General features: G+C 65.4%; 2 protein-coding genes across 2 annotated transcripts; one reads left to right on the top strand and one right to left on the bottom strand.

The window, feature by feature from the left end:
* Positions 1 to 6341: 6341 nt before the first annotated feature.
* Positions 6342 to 9840, bottom strand: RTP5 (receptor transporter protein 5 (putative)). The gene is made up of 2 exons (XM_038573104.1): positions 9595 to 9840; positions 6342 to 8080 (listed from the first exon to the last, which is right to left on the bottom strand). The coding sequence occupies exons 1-2, from the start codon at positions 9825 to 9827 to the stop codon at positions 6640 to 6642; spliced, it is 1674 nt and encodes a 557-aa protein (XP_038429032.1). The 5' UTR covers positions 9828 to 9840; the 3' UTR covers positions 6342 to 6639.
* A 6410-nt stretch (positions 9841 to 16250) lies between these two features.
* Positions 16251 to 26271, top strand: PDCD1 (programmed cell death 1). Its single transcript, NM_001314097.1, is given in 5 exon segments — positions 16251 to 16372; positions 23425 to 23784; positions 24714 to 24875; positions 25823 to 25857; positions 26009 to 26271. Coding segments are annotated over 5 exon segments (867 nt in total). The 5' UTR covers positions 16251 to 16296; the 3' UTR covers positions 26243 to 26271.
* The last annotated feature ends 173 nt before the right edge of the window (positions 26272 to 26444 follow it).

Genomic DNA, 26444 nt, shown 5'->3' with positions numbered 1-26444 from the left:
CCCCAGGACGGGAGGGTGCATGTCGGGAGTCTCCACCCCAGGAAGCCGCCTGCGGGGGGACCCATGTAAACCCTGGTGCACATCCAGGTCCCTGGTTCATGACCCAGAACCTATCAGGAAGCCACACATGCCCGTTTCCATAATAGGAGGAGCTCGGACCACGGAGACCGCGTGGGGTCCTGGCCATGGCTGTGACTACACCAGAGGCCCCGAGGGCCTGGGTCACGTCAACCCATGGGACCCAGACTGCAGCTGCCCTGTCCCGACCCGCGAACCCAAGCCCACCGCCCCTGCTCCTCAGCCGCCCACTGTCACCACCGCGTTCCATCCTTTGTGACACAGGACCCTCCTTGGGGGACCGTCTGGCCTGGGTCGTGTCTCTTTACTGGGTTTGCTTTTTGTTTGGTCGCAACGCTCTGACTGAGTCAGGAAGGGGAGGGGATGAGTGCACTGTCCGGTCGTAGGACCCCCCCCACCAGGGAACTACGACCCCCCCTACCAGGGAAAACGGCCTAGTGATGTTGGGAGCCGAGCAAACTCCTCGCAGGGCGTTTGCAGAGCTGACCGCCCGCACCTGACGCGGAGCTTGGACGCCCGGCCACCTGAGAGAGCAAGCGGCCCTCACGACACCACCCGTTGTCACAAGTGACTCGGGAGAGTCCAGTGATGAACAGGCTGCAGAATGTGACCATCGTCACCCTGAAATAGCTCAGAACCGGGCACCCCTCTAGGCGCCAGGCCCCAGCCTTCCCCTCCCTCGGCCGCAGACCATCCTGTGGTCGACATGGATCCCAACTGTGCTGATGGGCCCTCTCACCAAGGACTGACCTCCTTCCTCCTCCCTCCCTCCCCCCCCTCACCAGGGCCTGACCTCCCCCCACCCGTTCCCCCCTCCCCTCATCAGTGGCTGACCTCCCCCCTCCCCCCTCCCCCTTCCCACTCACCAGGACCTGACCTCCCCTCCTCACCCCTTCCCCCTCATCTGGGACTGACCTCCTCCCTCACTCCTTCCTCATCAGGGGCTCACCTCCCCACTCTCCCCCTCATGGGCAGCACCCCTACCTGAGGCTGGGCCCTCCTCACCGGGAGCCCCTCGGTTCTAGGAACGCAGGGCCATCCCAAACCTTCCCTGTGCCCACTGATCCTCAAAACAGGCTGCTGGTTTCATCAGCCCAGCCCAGGGTCTCCCAGCCTTCCCCAGGCAGGAATCTGTCACAGGTTCAGGTTCCAGGGATGAGTGGCCACAGGCCCACTAGGAGTATCCGTCTCTGATGCTCAGATGTCAGATTTGGCCTGTGGGACTGTTTCAAACTGGCTTCTGGTCTTTGGACGGAGTTTTGTGACCCTTGAAAGCTCCTTCCTTCCAGGCTCCTCGTCCACCTTCACTGTCCAGGAACGTAAAACACACAAATGGTGCGGTGACCAGTCATGAGCGGTAACAGCAGCTGCCACGGCAGGGGTGCCCTTGTGCGTGGAGGGAAGAAGGGGCGCACCCACCCTGCCTGCTTCCAGCCGTGCACAGAGGGGTAGGGTGTGGGGGACCCGGTGCTCTGCCTCTGGTCCCGCGGGGAGGTCACCCGGCCTTCACACCGTCTGAGCGCACTGAGCTGAGCTCCTGGGTTCAGGACAGGTTCTCACACGGAAGTTACGTCCCAACAGGGAAGGTCTTTAAACTGAAATGCAGCGTCAGGGGCTGCCTAGCTGACCCTCACCGCCACCACGGTTGGGCCCTCGCCCTGGCTCCCACACCTGCTGGGTTGACGGCAGGTCCCTCTGCAAGGATGGCTGAGCAGGCCCCTGGGCTTCTCTGCTGGGGCTGGAGGAGGGCAGGGGGTCCTCACCGCTTCTCACTGGGGCATCCTCTCTGTGAGTATCTCTGTCCCCACACCAGCCACAGTCCTACCGTCCCTATGCTCCTTCCCCCACCCCTACTCTGCTGCCCGCCAGCCTAGGGGAGCAGTGCCAGGGTGGCCTTGCCCTGCAATAGAAACGCCCACCAGGGAGGGTCCTCGTGACCAGCAGGCAGTGGAGTCCCGGGGCCAGACAGGAGCCGCATCGGAGCTCTGTGCCCAGTGCGAGTCTGCCGGAGACCCTTGCCCCACCCCACTGAGCACGCTCTCTAGAATAAATAAATCTCTTAAAAAAGAAGAAAGTAAAAAAAAAAATCCATGAGGACACAGCAAGGTTAAATGTTTGAAGGACCGACAAGGGACACGTGCACAGACCAGCATGAGAGCTGCTGTGGGTACCTCGGGGCCCAGCGGCACTACCAGGGCAGGAGGGGGGTCGCACCTGACTCGAGGCCTGTCCCACAGCCACAGCGCAGCCACCGTCCAGCCTCTGCCCCCACCAGACGGGGCCGCAGGAGGCACGCCTCCCCCCCAGCCCTTCCGGGGCTCAGGCAAGGCCCCCGTAAGGGACTGGCCGCCTTCTTGGGGTTGGTCATGGACTAGGGCCCACGTCAGCACTACGTGGCCACGCATCCTTGCCTGCCTGTGACACCGACAGAGCTGTGGCTCATCACTGGGCGGGTCCTGGTGGTGCCCGGCTCCAGCCGCCTGCCCTGCAGCCTCTCCCACAGGCGGCTTCTCGGGGGTCATCCCCCAGGCCCCGAGTGGGGCAGCAGCCTGCTGGGCTCCCCAGTGGACCCTGCTGTCTGGCCAGGCTCCAGGCAGCCCCTCCTTGCGGGGGGGAAGCCAACTCTGGGGATCTTGGCCAAGGGCAGCACCCACTCCCCGCGCAAGCCCAGGAGGGGAATGGGCCCCACTCACAGGGGCCACGTCACAAGGGCCGCCCCCACCGCTGCTACCCCGGCGCCCCGCAGCCCTGGCCAACAGTCTCAGCATCCCCAGTGGGCTCCTGGAGGGCGCTGGGGGGTGGCCACCCCAGAAGACGCGGAGCAGGAGACGTGCAGCCACCGCGCTCCACAGACAGTGGCTGCTCTGATCCCCTCCAGCCCCTCTGCTTGCCTCCGTCTCTGCAGCAAGCAGCATCCCTCCCCGCTGTTCTTGGCTTCAAGAGAAGCGCGTCGGCACGTCCTCGAACCTCCCCTGGGTCCCCGGGAAATGCAACAATCCCACTCAGGCTCAAGCGGCAACCGGGCACAGGTCGCAGCAGCGCTGGCACAGGACGGGCTCCGCTGCTCGCCAACCGTGTTAAGTAAAGAATTATTCTGACTTTTAAAGACAAGACCCCTCGAAATCCCATTTTGTCGTGGTCTCAGGATGATGATCCTGCAGGACAGCGTGGAGCGGAAGCGTGAAGGAGGTGAACAGCAGGGCCTGGTGCCACCCGGCCGCAGAAGGCAGTGCCCCCGCCGCCTCTGGGAGTTCCCATTGCTGACATCACTCTCCTGATGAGGCACAGAGGCCGCCTGCTGCCTGGACGCCTGCCGCCCTCACCAGGGACCACTAAGATCTGCCCAGGTGCCGACCCCCCACTCACCCAGCCCTGGTGGGATTACAGTGGCAGAGTTTTAGAATTTTCTGGAAAGCCGATGAGAGCAGCTGTACTACATGATAGGTGTGCTTTCTAATCAAAGGCCACAAATTGTCTCTGACCTTTCAGCTCAGAGAAAAGATGATGGAAAAGCATTTCAGGAGGGACGGCTCAAAGCCAGGAGCCCCGCTGGTGCAGTTGGCCGAGTGGGATTTCGGCTGCCCGCCAATGGCCTCAGGAGGGCTCCGGGTCCCTGCAGGTGCCAGCCATGTGCCAGGCAGGTGCCGTGATGACGGCGCGTGGCCGCCCTCCGGCAGAGGCTCGGGGAGGCTCCACACCCGGCCCGTGTCCCGCGTCGGTGCAGGTCTTGGACTGTTCCGAGTCCCAGCTGGTGGGGGCCAGTCTGCTGGAGCCCCTCCCCCTGCCCCGCAGGTGGTGTCCTTGGAGGCCTCCCTCCACCCTCAGGGCCCTGCTCGTCCCCACACCAGCCTGAAGCTCCTGCCACCCGGCCCACTCCCTGGGGCCAGGAAGTGTGATTCATTCCTTCAAAAACCAGGAACTTGTTTGCCTTTTGAGGCCCCCAGCATTGGCAGAACGACCAGTAGCTGCAGCATTAAGATGTGTCTGCCTCTGGTTCTCTTGGAGACGTTTAGACATTCCGTGTCTCTGTCATCGACTGTGCTCCCAAACACAGTCATGGCTGCATCAGAGCGAGTTAGGCCCAACCTGGTCGTTCAGGCTGTACAAGAGACACATGTGGAATCTGGTACAGGCTCAGGTGTGGGCTCAGGTGCAGGTTCAGGTGTGTGAGTTTGGGTGTGAGCTCAGGAGTGGGCTCAGGTGTGGGCTCAGGTGTGGGCTACACGACCCAGGCTTGCCATTGGCATTTTAACTGGTGCCTGTGAGCCTGAAGTGTCCCATGACTACGAAGGTAAGCATGGTGCTCAGAACACCTGAAATACTTGTGTGAGTCTCTGCCACAGAGCAGACTGGGGACCCCGGGACCAAAAGTCCGCGCTTAACTCCCTCAGCTGCCCAGGTGCCCCTGATGAAACTTAATCCTCAATGAAGTAACTATTAATGATTTAATGAACTTTAGCTACTCATAAACACTAATGTTAATGATGGTGATGATGGGTGGGGTTTGTTGGGTTTTAACAAAACCATCTGATTAAACAGAAACAGTTAAAACAGCTGCAACGCGTCCCCCCATCACAGGGCTGTACACCGCCAGCTGCCACACGGGGGCGCCCCAGGACAGCAGCTGGAGCAGGCGCCGGCTGGAGGAGAGGCCCGGGTCTCCAGGAGGGCGCAGGGGGCGCGAGGGGACCAAGGTCTGCAGCAGGGGGCAGGGGCATTAGGCGGGGAGCCCAGGAGCCAGAAGAGGGGGCGGGGATGGACAGGGCCCATGGGACCCCGCGACCCCGGTGCCCTTACTCCCGGTCGGCGGGCATGGACCCCTCAATCAGGACAGACGCAGGCTGCAGACCCTCTCCCTGGGCAGACCCTAGTGGGCAGCGTCCCTGAGCTGACGGAGGTGCCTGGACGGGTCCCCGGGGAGGGACGGGTGCCTGTAAGCATCCTGGCCCACAGCTGGCCCCACAGGATGGGGTCAGCTGCCCTGGGACCCCCGCAACTGCAATGTCCCTGGAGAGTCAGGCTGCCGTTCCCTGTCCCTGCCACCCCCTGCCGTTCCCCCGGGGAAGCCCCAGAGCCGCAGGGCCCTCTGTTCAGGCCTGCTCCTGGTCAGACCCACCCCCAGCCAGCCACCCGGTGACGGCTTCACACCCAGTGTACACAGGACACCCGGGGGGGACAGTGCTCCCTGCCCCAGGACAGAGGGCTCTCACCGGTGTAGACAGGACCCGGAGGGTGGGCAGCGGGTCCCAGCCCGTGTAGATGGGGTCCTGCAGAGTCCAGCTTCAGGTGTCTCCTGGTGTTAGAAGAGCTCCTGTCCACACGGGCTGGGCCCCCAGTGCCGGGGGAGCCTTCTGGCTTCTTCTGCTGGGCTTCTGTGAGCAAGTGAGGAGGAGGCGGAGGGAGAGGGGCAGGGACAAGAGGTCCCAGTGCAATGTCCTCACCTGCGCCCCCTGACCCAGCCGGTGGTGCTGTTGCAGGAGCGGGCCGCCCATGCCTCTGCCAACAGGAGGACCCAGGTCAGGCCTGAGGGCAGCGGAGAGCCCTGGACAGGTTCCCAGACCTCACCCCTCCCCGGGGCCAGGCTTCCCCAGACCTGAGCCCTCCAGGCAAATCCCCGCCTCCCTGGGGCCCTGCCCAGAAGAAGAGGGTGTGGGGACCCGCTGCCACCCCACCCTGCTGGCACCACGCAGCCCCACACCCCCGCCCCTTAGAAGTGGGCCCCCTGATCTTACCAGACGGAGAGGCAGAGTGAGACCGGCAGGCAGGAGGGTTCTGACGCGCATGGACGGCAGGTCTCAAACCACATCCCTGCTGCAGACGTCCAGGCCCCAGGGCCAGGGACCCATCTGCAGGTGCTCGGCCCCCCTCGGGTGGGTGTGCCCTCTCTGCGGGAGTCAGAGGGACATCAGATGGGTGTGGGGGGGGTGGAGGGGCACCAACCAGGGCTGGGGGGGCTTTAGTCTTTTCCCACAGTCGTGGGGAGTGCACCTGCCACCCGCTCCAGGAAAGCCCCGGGGGTCCACATGGGAATGTGGCTGGTGCCCTCCAGGCAGCGGGTGCTGAGAAGCCAGAGTGGTTCAGGGGCGTCCTGTCAGTCACACCAGGCCTGGAACCCAGCGGCCCCCAGGGGAAGACGTGTGTGCAACCCGCCCCACGGGGACCGATGGGGACAGTGACCCGCCCTCCACTCCCTCCCACCTCTGAACCTTCTCCAGGGTGCTGGCGTCCACACAGCCCAAACACACTGTGATTTGTTTTCCTTTGAACTTTTATTTTATTAGGATTGTAACACTCATACAGACCGGCACCGGGCACACGGGCGGGCAGCTTGGCGGATAATCACGGAGTGAACATCCAAGACGCCACAACTCACACCAAGAGACAACACACACAGAAGCAGGAGATGGAGGGGAAGGCTGAGGCCCACCCTCGGGCGGGCAGGGGTGCCGGGGGTCCCGGGGTGCGGGCAGGGGTGGGGGGGTCCACTCTCCGCGGCCTGGGCAGCCCTGCTGGAGGGGTGCAGCAGGGACCCGCAGGGGGCGTCAGGCTTCGCGCGGGCTGTCAAGGGCTGAACTTGTACAGGTACATGATCCAGAGGATGCACACGGTCATGGACACCCAGATCCACACCTCCTCATAGGGGTCGAAGCGCGGCGCGCAGCAGCCGTCGTCGCAGCACAAGTCCTCCTCCCAGCTGGGCTGGGAGCCAGACCTGCTGAGCCGGGCCCTCGGCGTCCTCCTCTTCTTGTAGCCATGGGGGGCCAGGCCGCTGCTCTGGCGGCCGCTGGCAACCGAGCCGGAGCCCTTGCATCTGATGATGTCGAAGACCGAGAAGGGGATGGTGACAGAGCCCTCGCTGATGGTGACGGGCCTACGGGTGCGGGTCCCCGGAAGGGGTTGCCCGCCAGCCGCAGCAGGGCCATTGCCGCCACCCTCTTTCTCTAGGTCTTGGGTGCTTTTGTCTTCACCAGTGAAGATGAAGGGGAAGGTGACGGAGCCGTTGATGTCGGGGAAGTCCTTGTCTCGGATCATGTCGGCCAGAGACGAGGGGAAGGTGACAGAGCCCTCTCCGTCATCCGTGAGCCCGATGATATAGGACACAGGCTGCGGGTTGCTGTCGGCGCTCTCAGAGGCGGTGTCCTCGTCACTGTCGGAGGGGCTGGTGATGGAGCCTTGGCCCTTGAAGATGAAGCCCTTGAGCTGGAAGGGCTTGATGCTGCTGATGAGCAGCCCTCTGCCGTGGAAGATGGGGCACCGGATGTTTACCAGGAGGCCTCTGGCCTTGGACGCAGCTGAGGAACTGGCCGGCAAGGACATGCAGCCCTTGGCGATGACCAGCGACTCACAGGGGTCCACTGCGGGGCGAGAGCCCTGCCCCGGAGTCACCCGGCCCTTGTCCCTTCCCACGTGCACAAGGGAGAAGGGGACGGTGACGATCTCATCATCTTGCCTGAAGAAGTTGCTGCTCTCAGAAATCGGGTTCCTGATGAAGTCGGACACGGAGAGGGGGATGGTGATGGAGTTGGGGGTGTAGCCCCGGGAGCGGTCAACCACGGGCCCGCTGCCCAAGGTGAGCAGCTGCTTGCCGGCCTCCAAGGCATCGGCGCTGCCGCCCCCGTACAAGGTGTACCGGCCCTTAATGGTAGTGGGGCTCTTGACCTCGGGCCCCCAGGCCGGGTCTGGGGGCTTCTGGAAGAAGCAGACCCCCAGGTCGCAGGCCTCGCAGCGCTCGCCGAAGCAGATCTCAGGGCACTGGTCTGCGCTGAGGCTCTCCCCGTAGCACTTCTGCAGGATGAACAGGACCAGCTTGTTGAGGAAGAGCCGGATATTCAGGAGGCTCACCTGGCAGTCGGCCCGGATGCCCGGCGGGCACAGGCGGCACCGCTGGCCCCAGATGCGCATCTTCACCAGCCCCAGCCGGCTGTCCTCGTCCAGGCACATGTGGAAGAGGATGTGCACGTGTGCCGAGGACCAGCCCCACTGGCAGCGGCCACACTGCAGCCTGCGGGCAAGAAGGGCGGCAGTGAGTGGAGGGTGGCGGCGGCCCCCCGCTCAGCCGGCCCCTCGGGGGCTCCGAACCCTGACACCCCTGCCCGCCGCGCATCATCTGAAAGGCTGAAAAGCAAATTCCTTTTTGTCCGATTGGCACCCAAACCCCACGCAAGGGCCCAGCCCGGCCTGACACCTGTGGGGGGGGGGGGCGTCGCTGCACCTGCTGCTTATCAGCTCTGTGACCCAGGCTTCACTGCCCTGCGGACACGTCACCAAGACTCAAAGGCAGCCGGTGGGGGGGGGCAGGGTCCACATGGCTAAGCTGTGCGGACTCACGGGGCGGGGGAGGTCCCGGGAGGAAGAGCTCCATCCCCAGGGAGAGAAGCTGACGTAAAGGGGGCAGGGGGCTCTCAGGAGAGCTGGGGTGGGCTGGGACCGGTGAGCTCCTTTGACGGGGCGGCCCCAGCTGCAAACGTGGGAGCGGGAGAGCCGCTCACCCCAGGCCGTGTGCCCCAGGGCCGGGCAGGTGGGCCCGTCTCCAAGCCCCCAAGGTCAGGGCCCGGCGACCACACTCCGGGCGTCCCCCAGCGGCGCCCTCCCCTGGAGCTTTCTGCGGTGGTGAGGGTGGCAACGTCGGGCAGGCCCCGCCTCTGCGGCAGCCACAGGTGCCCGGGAGCTGACCTGTCAACCGCATTTCGATGTGATCAGGCTCCCGGAGGCCCCGTGGCTGTTGTGCCTTGTGCCCCCCTCCACCGTGTCCAGCTGCAGGACAGCAGAGAGCCCTGCCCCGGCCACTGAAGGCGGTGTTCTCTCCTGCTGGGCGGTGGGAGCCATCCCGTGATTTGGGGCGCTTCCACACACACCCCGGGCTGCTCACTCACCCACCCCCCGCCACGGGGAGCTGAGGGGCCCATGTCACAGGGTGGCTGCCGGAGAGTCCCCGCGCTGACCTGCCGGTGGGCCACCTCCCCCACTGACCCCCTCCCAGCTGGCCCCCGGAGGGTGGGGGAACGCCTGGTGGGGTGGGGCCCCCGCGGGTCTGGCCCATCCCCGCCACTGTCATCATGACAATGAGGAGCGGGGCCCCTGCTGGCCCCCACCCAGGTCATACAGAGCCTCTCCACCCCGGGCCTGTGCCCCTTGGGCCCCTCTGCAGGGAGGGGTGTGAGCCCGGCAGCCGCCCCTCCCCTGCTCTGGCCGGCAGTGCTACCATGGAAACCAGGAGATGCTGCAGTGAGCGAACAGGCCCTTCACTTCACGTGTGGGTGGCATCGTCGCCCCCCAGCCTCTGCTCCCCCCCGCAGGACCCCGACTGCAGTGGCCAGCACCAGGGGACTGCACAGAGGTTGTCCCGGGGCCCCCACCTCCTGGAGAGGAGGGAACACCCGGCCCGGCTCCCTGCTGGGGTAGGTGGGGGGGGACCCCTCTTCCCAGCCCACAGGGCCCTACCACACCAGCCCGGCTTGGGGACCAAGCAGCTCAGCCCTCCCCCAGCCCCCCCAGGAGCCCCCCACCCCAGCGCACCTGGAGAGCCCCCTCAGCCGATACTGAAAATCGCCACTCTCCATGACCCCGGAGGCCAGGTTCTCCTCAGGGACCAGCTCCCAGGTGTCCTGGGGCTTCCTCTTGGCCATGAGCTGGGCCAGGGTGCTGGCCCACGCGTCCACCCCGTCCATGCTGGCACTTGGCTCCGCACTGCGGTCTGACAGCTGCGCCGGCTCCGCTCCGAGGGAGCCCTGGGATCCCACATCCTGCATCCTCCCCAGCCAATCGCTGCCTTGACAACCGCCCAGTCTCCATGGCAACCGGGTTCGTCCCCCAGAAATGAGAACTGGGCCTTGTTCCCCGTCCCCTTGAATATTTCTTATTACGCAGGAGATATATTTTCATTTTAGAAAAAACCAGAAACAGATAAACACAAAGGAGAAACTGATACAGAAAAAAGTCATACATGATCCTCCCGGTGGCGCTGCGACTGCGCGTCTCCCCAGACACGCGTGTGTGAATTTTCACAAACAGGAAATCACAGCGAGCGTGTTTTCGGACAGCCTGGCCTCACTGGCCCACACGTCGCAGGCAGCGTTGCGCACCGGTTGGCGCCTGAGCGCGGCATCTTGCGGCCCAGCCTGCGGCCCTGCCTGCACCCCACGCGCCCCGCGCTCCTTCTTTGCCGTCAGGGACGACGCCAGGAGCGACGTTATTGAACACAAATTGTTGCAGATTTTCCCACGGTGGTTTTTTCTCCCAAACCATATGTTGGCTGGAGCCGCCAGACATGTGCGTGGACGTGGCTAAAGCGCGAGGCGCAGCCTCACGGGTGCAGTTAGGACCTGGCCCAGCCGCTGGGGAAGGGCCTCCCGGGCTGTGCGCCCTGCCTCGATGCGCCCCCGCCACGGGAGGTGCCTCCCCCTGCTGCTGCCTTGGGCTTTGTGTCAAGGACCCTGCGTCGTGTGTGGGGCGCACGGCAGGGTCCGCCCTCCCTGGACGCATCCCCGCAGCAGCCGCCCCCTGCGCGCCCACGCCACTCTGTCCCCCACGTGGGGGTCCCTGCGCCCCCCATGCCGTCCTCAGGTCCAGGTCTCGGTGCGCCACCCCCCCACACACTGCGACTGCCAGCCTCCCCAGCCCCACCCCTGCCTCATGAGGGCCCCTCCCTCGCCCTCCTGCCTCACCCCTCTGGGGGTCCGGGCGCCCTGCTCCACCCCTGCTGCAGGAAGTGAGCCAGGGAGCCCAGGGCCCTGCCCAGCACCGCCTTGCCCTGGCGCCCCAGCCCCCCAGCCTACCCCCTGAGCCGCCACGGCCCCTCTGTCCCGCCCCGGGGACACGCTCCTCACTCCTCCACGGCGGCAGATTCTCTGCCCATGTCCGTCCAGCCTGCTGATGGGCTGATGTTCTTTTCCTGTTTTGCGTTTCTGAGACACCTGTCTGCCTCGAAGCGAGGAGCGATCGTGGGATAGGGGAGGAAATTGTGGGGCTGTGCTCCTGGGAAGGCTCCTTCCTGCGGGGCCAGCGAGCTGGGGAGGACCACGGCCCCCGCGCTGTCCTCTACATCTGGGCATTGATGCAGATGTGACAACTGGCACTCCCGCAGCCCCCTTACACCACAAGGCGAACCAGCAGATGGAAGCCATGTGCGCAGGAAGAAGGCAAGCCTGGACCCTGGATGACTCGGAGTCACTGTACCACCTCGGACACCTACCTCTGGATGTATTGTTCCCGAGAGAAGCGAGCCTCCAGCAGCCACTGTTAGCAAAGACCCTGTACTCTGGTTCATCGGCCATTCTGACCGCCATGCTGGGGCTGTGCCCACGGCCCCGGGTCGTGCCGGTTGGTCTGGGGCCACAGCGTGGAGGCGGGCATGCGTGCGGTCCTGCTCACGTGCCCGCACAGGGCTTCAAGGGGACGCCCTGGCCTGCTGTGCGGAGCACCCACCGAGCCCTTCCCCTCCACGTGGCCTCCCTGGGCCCAGCGCCCTGACGCCCTCCTCACACTTTTGGGTGTGGGAGCCGTGCTCTGCCCGGGGCCGTGCCACAGCCCATCCACCTGCCCTACTGGGCAGCCCCCTGTGCTCGGAGACCCCAGCCTGCCTCTGAGTTCAGGGAAGAGTCTTGGTATGTGACTGGCCTCCACCACCCAAAAATGATCTTTGTGGTTAAGAAACTTGCTCACAGGGACACCTGGGTGGCTCAGGGGTCTAGCGTCTGCCTTTGGCTCAGGTCATGATCCCGGAGTCCCGGGATCGAGTCCCACATCAGGCTCCCCACAGGGAGCTTGCTTCTCCCTCTGCCTGTGTCTCTGCCTCTCTCTCTGTGTCTCTCATGAATAAATAAATAAAACCCTTTAAAAAAAGAAAGACAGAAACTTGCTCACAGCTCTCCCAGAAGACTGCCCGAGGGGCCCAGGGGCAGACCCCAGCTCCCCCACACCTCCTTTGTGTGCCTGCCCGTCTGCCCCCAACCGGCACCTCGAGCTCTTTGCCAACAAGCCACTGGGCCATCCGCGTGCCCCTTCTTTACCAGAGGGTGACGGATGAGGCCGAGCCTGCGCGGCGCCTCCCGAGTCCTGGGTCTCCTGGACCCTGAAGCTGGTGGGCTGTATGTGGTCCACCTGCCCGGACGGGCGCCCTCCGAGGACAGACTCAGGGAATGAGTGTTGCTAGCGTCCCGTCAGCCCCACTCCGCCCTCCGCCCAGCTCTCTGTGACCAGCTCCGAGGCACAGATGACCGCAGGCTGGCGTGGATGGACAGGCTGTCAGGCGCAGCCAGGTCCTGTTTCAATGCTACTGCCCCCACTGACGAAAGCGGTGCTCCCCGGTCCCCCGGGGACTCTCCTTTAGGTTGCCTGCCTGTCACTCAGGCTCTTGAGTTCAGCTTTTGGAGCCGGTGGCTGGAAGGCAGGGGTCACAGCCCCCTCCACCGGGTGGCCTCCAGGATGAGCATCTGGAAGCAGCCTCCCTGGCAGCCCAGATGTGCCACGAGGACAGTCTCCTGTCCCCCTCTTGGCCTAGGGATGGTCTGCGGAGGTTCCCCCAAAGCCACTCCATGCGATGCTGGACCAGAGCAGTGCCAGCTGTGGGACGACAGCACAGAGAAAGCAGAGAACCCCAGGGTCCAGCTCAAGGCCAACCGGCTGACGGGGCGGCTTGGCTCCATCAACAGGACCCCAACTTGTGTGTCTGAAGGAGACAAGGTGAGAGACAGACAAGGAGAGATAATCGGGTGGAAACAGTGGTGTGGGTTCACTCCCGCCTGCCTCCAAACCTCAGCTCGAGGGAGACGGGGGCCCCAGGCCCCACACAGCCAGGGAGTCCTTCCCACCCCCGCAGCTCCTGGCCCCGGTGCACACCCCGCGGCTGCCTGGCCAGGGCCAAGTCATGTAGGCGTAGCCCTGCAGCGGCGGGGCGGGGGGGGGGGGGGTCACCCTGGAAGGAGCAGCGCAGCCACAGGGAGCTGCACCAGGCTGGGAAGGGACGGCCCAGGGCCCTTGGGCCGCCGAGGCAGGGCACGGGCAGCCGCAGACACTTGGCTGGAAGCACGCGTGCCGCGTGACTGACCGGCCTTGTGGCAGTTCTGTGAAGGATAAACGAGTAACTGGCTAATGCTTGACCTTAGGACCGTGTGACCATCCTATCGCCTCACAGTTTGGTTTCGTTTCTCCACTGAAGGAAGTGTGCGCAGAGCTGTGTGCGCGGAGCCGGGCAGGGTCCAGTCCCCTGGCGCGGGGCGGCTCCCAGATCGCAGGGGGCCACCTGCTGAGGCCTGGGGGGGGCTGCCCGGGCCCCCAGGTGACCAGCCCCCACGGGGCCTGAGCGGTGGTGGCCGGGCCGAGAGGTCAGGGACGTGCGATCACGCGCACGCACCACCCACAAAACACATGCCCGTGAACACACGCGGAAATGAAGAACGCAAGCTCACATCCAACAGCAGCCTTCTAGAAAGTGGGAAGAAGGGGAGTCGGAAAGCTCCCGTGGCGCCTCTACCTTGCAAAGGACGCAGCCTTCCTCGCTCTAGCGAATAACCACCGGTGCCATATTTTGTGCAAATTTTTAAAATCAGTTTCTTCAGTTGGGCAGATGGACTGGGTGTTCTTTTTAACTTCTGGGAAACGCTTCAAAAACAGGATAGAACAAAAAGTTTTTATTTGCAAACACTATTAACCATTTCCTGTTCCAACCTCAGAAATAGCTGTGAACCTGCTGCCGCCTCCCGGGGCCACGGCGGGCACGGTCCCGGCTGGGTGACATCACCTCCCGGTGCTCAGAGCAGCTTCACAGTTTCGGGATGATCCTTCTGCTTCCTGTGTTTTACCATAAATGGAAACTTCCCTGTGAGTCGGCCGCTGCCTCGGGAAAGCGCGGGGGGATCCCCGTACCCCCACTTTCCATCGTGCTGGCTCATGTTCCGGCTCCCCCGCCCGCCCGCACACCCCTGCTTGGCGTCACCGCTGGGCCGGCACCTTGGAAACCAAAGCTCACGCCGGGGAGGGCGAAGGGCCCAGCAGGAAGCCTGGCGAGCAGCAGACCCTGCTGGGGGCACAGGGCGCAGCACCCACGGGCGCCCGTGCAGCCTCGCGGCTGTCACCCACCGGGTGCCTCGGCCCCAGAGAGGCCTGGCGGGACAGTGGCAAAGGGGACCCCACAGGAGACGCGCTCCTGGCTGCGGGTGGGCAGGATGCGGCTGCATGAATCCCACGCCCACGGCTACGTGGGGATCCTCCCGAGGCTGGGCCGGGCCGCGTGGACAGGACGGAGGCGGCTGTGACACCGTGTGATGGGGCGTCGGGGCGCCTGGAGCACAGGACGCATGGGCCATCCCACAGCTGACGCAGTGCAGCGCTGACCACACGACACACACAGGAACTCCAAGTGCACCCAGGGGATGCCACCCGTGGCAACAGCACAGCTGTGATATCCCTGGTGGTCGTGCAAAATGTCACCGACAAACCCAAGCCACGTGTGAAGCTCCCGCCCTTTCCCCCCGCCCAGAGAGAAGCTGCGGTTGCTGCAGGGACCCCACAGGGCATCCTTCTCCCCGGGGACCCCACTGGGCCTCCCCGACCTGAGGCGGTGACACCTGGACACAGGGCAGGGAGGGGAGGGCCAGCCAGCAGGGGACACAGGCAGGGGATGGATGGGGTCCCTGACCTTCCCCTTCCCTCCAGCCAGGGAGCTTGTCGTGCCCCTAAAGACAGATAGTGAGGGAAAGGGACAGTGAGTGTGACAGGGATGGTGAGTGTGATGGGGACGGGGAGTGTGACAGGGACAGTGAGGTGTGACAGGGACAGTGAGTGTGACAGCGATGGTGTGATGGGGACGGTGAGAGTGACAGGGACAGTGAGTGTGATGGGGACAGTGAGTGGGATGGAGCAGTGAATGTGACAGAGACGGTGAGTGTGACGGGGATGGTGTGACAGGGACGGTGAGTGTGATGGGGACAGTGAGTGTGACAGGGACGGTGAGTGTGATAAGGATACTGAGTATGTTAGGGAGAGCGAGTGTGAGGGGGTTAGTAGTTTTAGGGGGACACGTGTGTTCTGCAGCAATAGTGAGTGTGACGGGGACAGTGAGTGTGAGGAGCAGTGGGGAGCTCCCGGTGAGGGAGGCCCCCCCACAGTCCCCAGGCTCCTGCCCACCGGCCGCAGAGTGTGGGGCCCCTGGGGACTGTGACCCTCCGGGTGCCCCATCCACCCTGCAGACCCCACCGTCCAGGGGCCACTGCCCACCCCAAGGTGCCGGCAGGGGGGCGGGGGAGGGGGGGAGGAGGCCACACGGGCCGAGCTCCTGCAGGGGCAGAGGGGCGGGCAGGTCTCAGTACCCCCCCCCCCCCCCCCCCGCGCCCCCGCCGCCGCCTGCAGACACCGTCTTTGATGCTCTTTTTCCACCGTTTTGGGTTCTTTAATGTTCCCGCGGCAGCCACGACCTGCCCTCCGCTCCCCAGCGGGACCCACGCGCCTCCGCCGCCGTCAGCACTTTCCTGTCCCGCTTTCCGCGCGCAGCACCCGGGCCTGCAAACCGCCCGCTGCCCGCCCCTGGGGACCCCAGGCCGCCCCCTCTCCCGCCCCGGCCCCCCGCCGGAGCCAGCGCTGGGGGAGGGGCCCGGAGCTGCGGGGGAGAGGGAGGGGAGGGGAGGGGGGAGGGGAGCGGAGGGTTAGCGGAGGGGGAGGGGAGGGGAGGGGGGAGAGGAGGGGGGAGGGGCTCGGAGGGTTAGGGGAGGGGGAGAAGAGCGGAGGGGGAGCGAGGGGAGAGGAGGGGATGGGAGCGCAGGAGGAGGGGAGGGCAGGGGGAGGGGGAATGGAGGGGAGAGGAGGGGAGGGGCGGGGAGGGGAGGGGACGGAGGGGGGCCTGGCCCCCGCCCCCAGGCCTGGACCGTCCAAGGGCGCCCAGGACCGAAGCGGCCGGGACTCGGGCGACCCTGGCGGCCGGTGTCCTGACCTCGCAGCCTGGGGCAGGGAGTGGGGGTCCCACCCGTCCAGGGGCACGGGGGGGCGAGGGCAGGACAGCAGGCCTCCCGGAGGCCCCGGCGCCCCTCCCTGAGGGTCCTCTGCGCCCCGCCCCCCGCACCTGTGCCCGCGGCTCCGCTCCGCTCCCCCCCAATCCCCACCCACGTGGAGGAGGAGGAAGAGGGGGCGGGGCTGGGGCGGCTCCGGGCAGACTCCGCGGCTTCCTTTCCGCTCACACCTCTGCGGGAGCCGCCGGGGGAGGCGAGCAGGCGGGCTGGCGCTCCGGGCATGGGGAGCCGGCGGGGGCCCTGGCCGCTCGTCTGGGCCGTGCTGCAGCTGGGCTGGTGGCCAGGATGGCTCCTAGGTACCGGTTAGGGGCTGGGGATGTGGGGTCAGGGCTGGGGATGTGGGGTTAGGGCTGAGGGGTACAGGGTCAGGGCTGGGGGCTTGGAGTCAGGGTTGGGGGGTACAGGGACAGGGCTAGGGAGTATGGGGTCAGGGCTGGGGGATATGAGGTCAGGGCTGAGGGGTCCGGGGCCAAGGCTGGGGATATGGGGTCAGGGCTGAGGGCTTGGAGTCAGGGTTGGATGGTACAGGGCCAGGGCTGAGGGGTACGGGGCCAAGGTTTGGGGCTTGGGGTCAGAGCTGAGGGGTACGGTGTCAGGGTTGGGGGCTCGAGGTCAGGGGAGACCTATGTACCTGGTACCCAGGGAGGAAGCTGTGTGGGGCCGGGCCCTGAGGCCCAGCACGGCCCCTGGCCGCTCGCTGTGTGGCTCTGGGCCGGTGAAGTGCCGTCTCTGGACTCCAGCTTCTTGCCTCCTGCCCTCACCTGATGGTGAGCCTGGCCGTGGTCTGTGGGCAGGCGGGAATGTCCCAGCTGTTCCTCCTGGTGGCGGGGACAGGCTTGCTCCCCATAGGATGGCAGGGCCCAGCCCGCATGCCTCACGTTTTCCCAGGGATGGGACCAGCCTCCCAGGGGACTGACGGGCTGCTCCCCAGGCTGGAGGGCCAAGCGACGTTTCCAGTGATATCAGCAGGGGAACCATTGGTGTCAAGTCCGTTCGCCTGTACCCACCCCACCTGCTGGGGTCTGGGGCTGCTCAACGAGAGTCGTGGGTGTATGTGCAGGGTGCTGAGGGTGGGTTCCCGCAGGGGGTGTGGCCCCGAGCCCCCCTGCCCGGGGCTCTACCCTGGTCCGAGTCCGTGCCCAGGTAGAGGGGCCCACTGCACGCTTGGGTGCGCTGGTGAAGGTGCATCCCTGGGATCCAGCTCTTTCCTCTGGACCTGGCTGGGCCGGGAGGTGACAGGCCCAGGAAGGAGCACGACCAGGTCCCCGCTGGGGCTGCCCATCCCAGAGTCGTGGTGCTACACTCGGGCCCGCTCGGCAGTGGTGGGTGCACCAGGCCCCCTGCATTTCCTCCCAGCCCAGCTGAGGTCCACAGTCCAAGGGCCTGTACCCAAAGGTGCCCCATGGGGGAGACTGGCAGGGAGCCCGGGCACAGAGGCAGAAGGGGAATGTGACCCCCGGATAGGGAGCTGAGGCATGGGGGGGCCCGGACTCACCCCGGTGGCCCACGACCCACCGGGACCCCTTCCCAAAGCGGGGGAAGATTAGAACGAGATTCTCCAGGTGCTCTCCAGAGTCAGCAGAGCCCACTGGTGGCTCAGCCTGCCTCAGTTTCCCCACCTCAGCCCTGAGCCCTCTACATTGCCTACTCGGTTCCCCCGGGTGCAACCCTTGATTCCGCCCCTTCCCTTTCCCTTCCTAGTGTATTCAGTACTTACTATTCGGGTCACCCTCAGGGATGTCCCCCCACACACACACACCTGTTTTTCTTGCATTTTATGAAATGTCCCCAACCCGGTCGTTGGCCGCCCCCTATGCTGGGGCACAAGCGTGAGGAAGCGGGCAGGCTCGGACACAGTCAAATGAGCGCATGGGGCTGAGGCCTCCGGCAAGTCCCCTAACCTCAGTGAGCAGCCGGGGTCCGGCCGGCGGCCAGGGACACGGGGACACTCCTGCCCCTCTCGCACTGGGAATTAGATCAGATAAATTACAAAAACCGTCCGCACAGCCTATGGTATGTGTTTTGAAACCAGATTTGTTTTGTTTTAGTTATTTCTTTAACTTATAGTCTTTTTTTTTAAGATTTTATTTATTTATTCATGAAAGACACAGAGAGGCAGAGACACAACACAGGCAGAGGGAGAAGCAGGCTCCATGCAGGGAATTCGACGTAGGATTCGATCCCAGGTCTCCAGGATCACGCCCTGGGCCAAAGGCAGGTGCCAAACCGCTGAGCCACCCAGGCTGCCCCATCTTTAACTTATAGTCTTGAAAAATGTCTGAAACGTACGGGAAAGTCACAGTGACCACCCTTTACCCAGAGTCCCCGGTTGACGGTATTGGCACATTTGCTTTGTCTGGGGCTCCCGGGGGGCTTCAGCACATTGGGTCGCCGTCTGGCAGTTGTGGAGGTGGGAGGTCGGAGACCAGGTGAGCGCGAGGCTGGCTCCATCTGAGGCCAGGAGGAGGGTCCCTCCCAGTCAGGCTCTCCCCGCGTCAACCCTTGGGCTTCTTAGCTTGTGGACGGGTCACCCCATCTCTGCTCCAGAGTCGCTCTGCTCCTGCATCTGTGTCTGAAAGTCCCACCTTCTTGTAAGGACACCAGTCATGTGGGATTAGGGACCCCTGGGCTCCAGTTTATCTTGAGTAATTTCATCTGCAATGACCGAATTTCCTTTTTTATTTTTTTTAAGTAGGCTCCTAACCCAGTGTGGGCCTCAAACTCACGACCCTGCCATGCAGAGTCACAAGCTCTCCCAGCTGAGTCAGGCCACATAGGGCAGTGCTGGGGATGGGGGCTCCAGCACGTGGCCTGGGGAGCACGGTCCTGCTTGCCGCCCTTGCTCAGAGGTCAGGCTCCTCTGCGGACCCTCCAGTGGCTCCCCCGCCTCCTCCCGGGACGGTAACTTTGACCCAGTCCCTTCATCCAGATGCTCCCGAGCACCTCGGTCCAGCCGCCCTTCCTGATGGGAGCCCAGGGGATGTCACTGCCTCAGCGTCTCCAGGCGCAGGGGGACCCCAGCTCTCCTGTCACCAGGCCTGGCACTCTGGAGTTTTTTTCTTCTTTTTTTTTTTTAAGATTTTATTTATTTATTCATGAGAGACACCGAGAGAGAGAGGCAGAGACACAGGCAGAGGGAGAAGCAGGCTCCCTGCAGGGACCCAGACGTGGGACTCGATCCGGGGACCCCGAGGTCACGACCTGGGCCAAAGGCAGATGCTCAACTGCTGAGCCACCCAGGCGTCCCTGGGTATTTTTCTTCTTTAAATCAAATCTCAATTTTACTTTAGATACAGAAAGCTCAGAATCAGGAATGTCTTCGCGGAGTCCAATTAGCAGCCCTGTATTCGTTTAGGGAACATCGTGAGACGACTCACGGTTTCTGTGTCTTGCCGGATGACCCCCCGGTAAGTCCGGTGGGCACATAGTCCCCACACAGTCACATAGTCTTTTCTCTTATAATGAGAACTTGGGACGCGCTCTCCTTGGCCGCCTGCAGATAGGGGATAGCACAGGATCCACTACAGTCGCCCTGCTGGGCGTCACGGCCCCGTGGCTTACTCGTTTCATAACTGGAGGCTTGTGCCTCTGAACCCGTCCTGCGTCTGCCGACACCCGCTCCCCACCTCCGGCCGCGGATCCGTTCCCTGATATCCAACTTATAACTTAGAGTTTTTGTTCTTTTCTGGTTCTTGGTTTCTGCCTCCGCAGGTTCATGAGATCACAAGGTGTTTGACTTATCTGTTAGCGTGGTGGCCTCCGGACCCACCCATGTCATCCTAAATGGCAGGGGGTCATGTCATCCCCTTTAGGGCTGAGTGACGTCCCCCTGTGTGTGCTCACGTGTGGACGGAGCGAGGGCTGCTTGCGGATCTTGGCTCAGGCGGCGAGGGCCGCAGTGAACACGGGGGCACAGATGCTGTTTCTGTTCTTTTTGGATTCACGCACAGAAGTGGACTTGCCAGGCCGTGGGGCAGCTGTGTTTCCGGCCCCTCGAGGCCCCTCTGTCCTGCAGCCTGGCGTGGCCGCACCTGCTGGCGCTCCCACCGGCGGCGCGCCGGCCCCTCGCCAATCTTGCCATTTCCTGTCTGTGCTTCCAGCCGATCTGACAGGTGTGAGGCGGCGTCTGGTTGTGGTTTTGAGCTGCGTTTCCCGACGATGAGTGACGTGGGCCATCTGGACGTCGTCTTTGGAGAAATGTCGTCCAGGTCCCTGCCCAGTATGGTTTGGGGGTTTTGCTGCCAAGTTTCGGGAGAGTCCGCGCGCCCGGAGACTCAGCCTTCATCAGATAAATGGCTTACCAATACGCCCCCCCACTCCGTAGGCTGCGTTTCCAACGTGCTGACGGCGCTCTCTGCTGAGCAGGAGCTTCCGAGCTTGGTGCGGTCGCACTTGCCTGTTTTTATGTTGGGGGCCCCCAGGCGTGCGCGCACATGCCTACGGGGCTGTGACCTTTGGGGGCGGTTACAGACCCGGAGCAAGGAGGTGAGGGCACCCTGCCCACCTCCCAACGAGCAAGCGACTTGTGGGGTGTCAGATCCCGACAGTGCGGCGGGTGACACTTTCGGCCCCACAGACGGGATTTGCCCGGACCGGGTGCCGGCGGGTGGACGTGGTACGTGTGGTGTCCGTGGGAGCCAGGCTCCCGCCGCCCTCCATCCACCCCCCAAACCAGAAAGAAGCCCTGGGGGCCCCTTGCCAACATTTTATTATCAAGTACAAGGTGTTTGGTGCGCTTTACATTCGAGCGTTTGGGCCCCAGCAACCTGAGACCCAGTGCACGGAGGGTGCCACTGTCCCAGCCGCTGTTCTCAGAAGCCAGCTCCCCCGCAGCGCTTCTCTGGGAGGCAGTGGGGTGACGTGAGGCACGCAGCGTCCAGGCTGCTCCAGGAGCAGAGCCCAGGGCCCAGCTGGGGAGGGGTCGGGCCCAGGCTCCGGCCCCCCATCCCCTGGACAGTTACCCAGTCCCGGCCCTCGACAGCCCCGCACCCCGTGATGGCAGGGAGCAGGCAGTGCAGCAGCTGCGGGATGAAGGGCAGGCTGCATGCGAGCCAGGGGTGCAAGCCAGGGGTGCGAGCCAGGGGTGCGAGCCAGGCTGCCCCGTGCTGCGAGGGGGGGCCGGGGGGGTGGGAGGCTCCGAGGAGATGCAGGTGGGGCCGGGAGTCCACAGGGCACCAGCGGGGCCAGGAGGCTGCCATGGGGGACCAGGCAGAGACGCGGGGCCGGGTGACAGGGCTCCAGGCAGCACCAGGAGGCCTCCTCGCCAACCTCAGATGCCCGAGGGCCAGCAAGCGGGTGACCCAGGGGTCGCCAAGTCAGGCTGGAGCGGGGCAGTTGAGGGCCTGAACCAAAGCCACTCCGGAGCCCTGGGGAGGCCTGCGGGGCGGTGGGGGGACTCCATGCCCCACGTGGACCCCCGGGGGCCAGCTCTCGGGCGCCCTTGTCCCAGGAGGGCAGGGGTCTGTCCACAGGCCTCGGTGGCGGGGGTGTGGGCCTGGGGGTGGTGCCTTGGAGGGGGCTCCTGGTGGGCGTCTGTGATAGGCCAGAGGCAGGCACTTCAGGTGGGGGCCCAGGGGGAGGGCGGCCTGGGCATCCAGATCTGTGCCTTCCTTGCACTGTTACTCACGTGACACTTCCTATGGCCACCACGTGCGCTTCTTGCATAAACATATGAAGATGTGCGTTAGAACCGCGAGGAGTCCTGCCGGGGCGGGCTGCTCGTGTGTGGTCGGGATACGCCATCACAGACACCAAAGAGGCCGCCCTGGGCCCCCCACTGTGTCATCCCTGGGACAGCAAGGGCCAAGGCTGCACCAGCCACCCCCCAGCCCGGGCCTGGCCCCCTCCTGCCCCTCCTGGCCAGAGGCACGCGGCCTCTGCAGAGCTGCGGAGATGCAGGGACGGCTGCCACCCTCCCTGCACGTGGCCACCCTGTCCACCGGGGTCAGCTGCACACGGGGGGCGCCCACGTCCAGTTACTGGATGGGCTTGTCGAGGCAGGGCCTCAGCTACAGGGCTGGGCATGTGACTGCCCTGTTCCTCCATCAGTGGCCAAGAGAGGCACCGGGAGGGAGGCCGCAGGGGTTCCAGGCTGGCCAGGTTGGCTGGGACGTAGGCCTTGGGGGGGAGCGGTAGACACCACCCTGGGCGGTCCCCCAAGCAGGGCCGTAGACACCTAAGGATGCAGGGGGCACTTGCGGCTCCCCCTGACCCCCCCACCTGCCCAGTGGGGATGTGTGGGAGGAGTTTGGGTCACCTGGACCTGGCAGGGCTTGTGAGGGTGGGCGCTGGCCCCGGACCCATCCCCATCTTCCGGAGCCAGAGTCACTGAACGAGCAGAACGTTGTGTCCACAGAGGCAGAAGGACCCTAGCTGAGGGCCGGTGTCCCCACGTGTGAGGATCCCCGCCCAGCACGCGTGGCCGTGGGAGTTGGAGGCTTGCATGGCCAGAAAGAGCCCAGGGACACGGCTCGGGCAGGTGGACACACAGCCCCGTCCCCGCACTGGCTTCTCTGGTCATCACGGTGTCTGGGGAGCTGCGGGGTGTGGGACATGTGGGTGGGCCAGGAAATGACCTCATGGGGCAGTGTCTCAAGTCTGGGGGCTCCGTCCGCAGTGAGGGGGCCCGCACCTGGAGCAGGTGTGGCAGGGGCCCAGGAGAGGGGCAGGGGCAGGCCCTCAGGGAGGGGGCTGGGAGCCCTGAGGATGTTCCCAGGCCAGGCCCTAGCAGGTGACGGGTCCTGGCGAGGGTGGGCCACAGCCCTGGGGCGGCCTCCATTTCTGTCCACGTGGGGGTGATGGCCCAACTGGCCTGTGAGCTCGGGTCTCAGTCCGCTGAGGGCACAGAGGGCCCCGCCCTGACCCAGCCCAGCCCGAGCTTGTCCTGAGAGGGGCCCAAGGCTGCTCCCTGAGCTTTCGTGGGAGGCCCCCCCGCCCAGCACCCGGGTGCCCACCCCCTCCATGCTCACGGGCCAGGCCCCCGATGAGCCCGGGATTGGGGAGCTAGGAACCTGGTGGCTGGGCCTGCCGGGATTCGCATCCTGGAGACGACACGAAGAGGGGGACGGCCCTAACCACTGTCGGGGTGGACTTCGGGGTGAAACGGGGGGCCTGGGGGTCAGAGCTGGAATACAGCCCAGGCCTCGGGTCTCAGGGCAAAGGATGGAGTCCCGCGGTGGAGTGGCCTGCTGAGAAATGAGCGCCTCGTCCCCGGGGGTGTGCAAGAGAGGTTGCCAGGCTCTGAGGCGGGGTCCCGGCGGGGGCTGGGGTGCAGGGCTCAGGGGAGGAGGGTGAGGGCCAGCGTCCCCACGGCCCTGTCTCACTGGCTGCCGGCTCTTTCCCCCGTCAGACTCCCCTGACAGGCCCTGGAGCCCGCTCACCTTCTCCCCGGCGCAGCTCACGGTGCAGGAGGGAGAGAACGCCACGTTCACCTGCAGCCTGGCCGACATCCCCGACAGCTTCGTGCTCAACTGGTACCGCCTGAGCCCCCGCAACCAGACGGACAAGCTGGCCGCCTTCCAGGAGGACCGCATCGAGCCGGGCCGGGACAGGCGCTTCCGCGTCACGCGGCTGCCCAACGGGCGGGACTTCCACATGAGCATCGTCGCTGCGCGCCTCAACGACAGCGGCATCTACCTGTGCGGGGCCATCTACCTGCCCCCCAACACACAGATCAACGAGAGTCCCCGCGCAGAGCTCTCCGTGACGGGTGCGGCCCCGCTCCAGCTCTGTCCACCCCCAGCCCGTGGTGGCTGGTGCCCAACTGTCGTGGTGGGCGGCACCCAACCCCCTGGTCCTGCCAGGAAGGTGCAGCCTGCGGGAGGGTGTCAGGGGCAGGCGCCTCTCAGGATACGGCTGAGCAGGGGTGCGGCCTGGGCAAGGTTGCTGAGTGCAGGACAGACCAGGCACCTCAGGACTTGGGGGGCTGTGTCCCCCCGAGACCCCTCCCCGTGTCCCCCCATATCCTAAGTCCCCTCCCCAAGTCCCCTCCCTGTGTCTCCCCTATGGCCCCCCAATGTTCCCTCCCTGAGTCCCTGTGTCCCCCCGTGTCCCCCCATGTCCCCTCCCCCTGTCCCCCCAGGTGTACCCCCATGTTCCCTCCCTGAGTCCCTGTGTCCCCCCGTGTCCCCCCCATGTCCCACCTGTCCTCTCCCCATGTCCCCTCCCCCTGGCCCTCCCAGGTGCACCCCCATGGTCCCCCCATGTCCCCTCCCTCAGTCCCCGTGTCCCTCTATGTCCCACCTGTCCTCTCCCCATGTCCCCTCCCTCTGTCTCCCCCAGGTGCACACTCATGGTCCCCTCATGTCCCCTCTCTGAGTACCCATGTGCTCCCCATGTCCCCCCATGTCTCACCTGTCCCCTCCCCATGTCTCCCCCAGGTGCACCCTCATGGTCCCCCCCATTCCCCTCCCTCAGTCCCCGTGTCCCTCTATGTCCCACCTGTCCTCTCCCCATGTCCCCTCCCTCTGTCTCCCCCAGGTGCACACTCATGGTCCCCTCATGTCCCCTCTCTGAGTACCCATGTGCTCCCCATGTCCCCCCATGTCTCACCTGTCCCCTCCCCATGTCTCCCCCAGGTGCACCCTCATGGTCCCCCCCCATTCCCCTCCCTGAGACTCTATCCCCCTCCCCCTCCAGAGAGAACCCTGGAGCCCCCCACACAGAGCCCCAGCCCCCCACCCAGACTCAGCGGCCAGTTGCAGGGGCTGGTCATCGGCGTCACGAGCGTGCTGGTGGGTGTCCTGCTACTGCTGCTGCTGACCTGGGTCCTGGCCGCTGTCTTCCCCAGGGCCACCCGAGGTGAGGCCCTAAACCGACGGCGGTCTGTCACCGGCCGAGCCCGAGGCCCCACCCCAGCCTCAGTCCATCTCCCTGTCCTCCCCATCCTCCCCGCCCTCCTCTTCCTCCCCATCCGGTCTCCCCACACACACCCACCTCGTCCACTGTGAGGGCCCCTCAGGGCAGGGCTGGGGCTGGAGCTGTCCTCGCAGGTTCAGGGCCCCCGCCCGGCACCTGCTCTGAGGCGGGTCTGAGGGCAGAGGTTGTGGCCCAGGCGCAGCAGAAAGGCAGACGCTGCCCCCACAGGCTGAGCCCAAACCTCAGGCCACAGCTCAGCCCACAGGACACTGTGAGGCAGCTTCTGGCAGCCATGGGGCTCTGTCGGGACAACCACAGCCCCCAGGGTGACCCCGTCACACCCCCCCCCCCCCCCGCCACACACCCCGACTGTTCTCCATCCCTCTGACAACAGGGGGCGGCCAGGGGCCAGGAGAAGCAGCCCTGAGGGGCCAGGCAGCCAGGGGACACAGGGCCAGAGAATGGGAAGCCCCACAGGATCCTGGCCCAGCCCCCCACTGCTGGCCCCGGACCCCCCACAAGCACGCCAGGCCCCGCGGGCTTCACTGCTCCAGGGACTTTCCCCCTTCAGATATTTTTGAGGCTGTGTCAGCCGCAGGTGGCGGGTCCCGGGCACGGCCGCGGGGCATCGGGCAGAGCCGCTTGTTGCCGGTCACTGATGGTGCGCCCGCCGAGCGCTGGGCGACAGGGGCACTCGGGGTGGCACGGGGATGGCACGGGCGGTGCAGCCAGAGGGGGCGCCCGTGGCGGGAGCGCCCGAGCCCGGACCCTCAGGGTCCTTGGGGGGTAGTGGGTTAGCCTGAGCATCGGTGGGCGAGAGGACACTGGGTACCCCGATGGCAGCTGTGGGACCCCGTGGGCGGCGTCACTGCTGGTGCCCTCCCCTGCAGGTGCCTGTGTGTGCGGGAGCGAGGACGAGCCTCTGGTGAGTTGCCGGTCCCCGCGGCGCCCGGGGCACTGGAGGGAGGAGTCGGGAGCGGCGTGCAGCTGAGCCTGCGCACCGGGCGGAGGCCCCGGGAAGGTCCGGGGTGCAGGCCCTGCCGCAGCGCGGCCCTGACCCCACCTCCTCTCTAAAGAAGGAGGGCCCCGATGCAGCGCCCGTCTTCACCCTGGACTACGGGGAGCTGGACTTCCAGTGGCGAGAGAAGACGCCGGAGCCCCCGGCGCCCTGTGCCCCGGAGCAGACCGAGTATGCCACCATCGTCTTCCCGGGCAGGCCGGCGTCCCCGGGCCGCAGGGCCTCGGCCAGCAGCCTGCAGGGAGCCCAGCCTCCGAGCCCCGAGGACGGACCCGGCCTGTGGCCCCTCTGACCGGCCGCCTCCGCTGGCCCATGTCCTGCAGACTGTCCACCAGGAGCCCAGCGGGCACCTCCCCTGAAGCAGCGAGTAGTGGGGGGCCGGGGGGCTGCTCCGGGGCTGAGCCCGTGACCCCCGCTGCCTGTGGCAGCCCTCATGGCTCTCCTCTCTCGACTCACGACCTGGGGGCAGCGGGTGCCCCTGTCCCTGCCCCTGT

Source organism: Canis lupus, chromosome 25, assembly GCF_011100685.1.
Source record: "Canis lupus familiaris isolate Mischka breed German Shepherd chromosome 25, alternate assembly UU_Cfam_GSD_1.0, whole genome shotgun sequence".
NCBI classification, from domain to species: Eukaryota; Metazoa; Chordata; class Mammalia; order Carnivora; family Canidae; genus Canis; species Canis lupus.
Note: the sequence above shows the minus strand (reverse complement) of the source record. Positions and strands in the feature narration are given on the sequence as shown.

Bases quoted from the DNA above. Each gene is read 5' to 3' on its own strand.
- RTP5 (XM_038573104.1), bottom strand. From the start codon at position 9,827: ATGCAGGATGTGGGATCCCAGGGCTCCCTCGGAGCGGAGCCGGCGCAG. The intron at 8,081-9,594 runs GTGCGCTGGGGT...TCTTGCCCGCAG, and splicing joins CGGCTGAGGGGGCTCTCCAG to GCTGCAGTGTGGCCGCTGCC.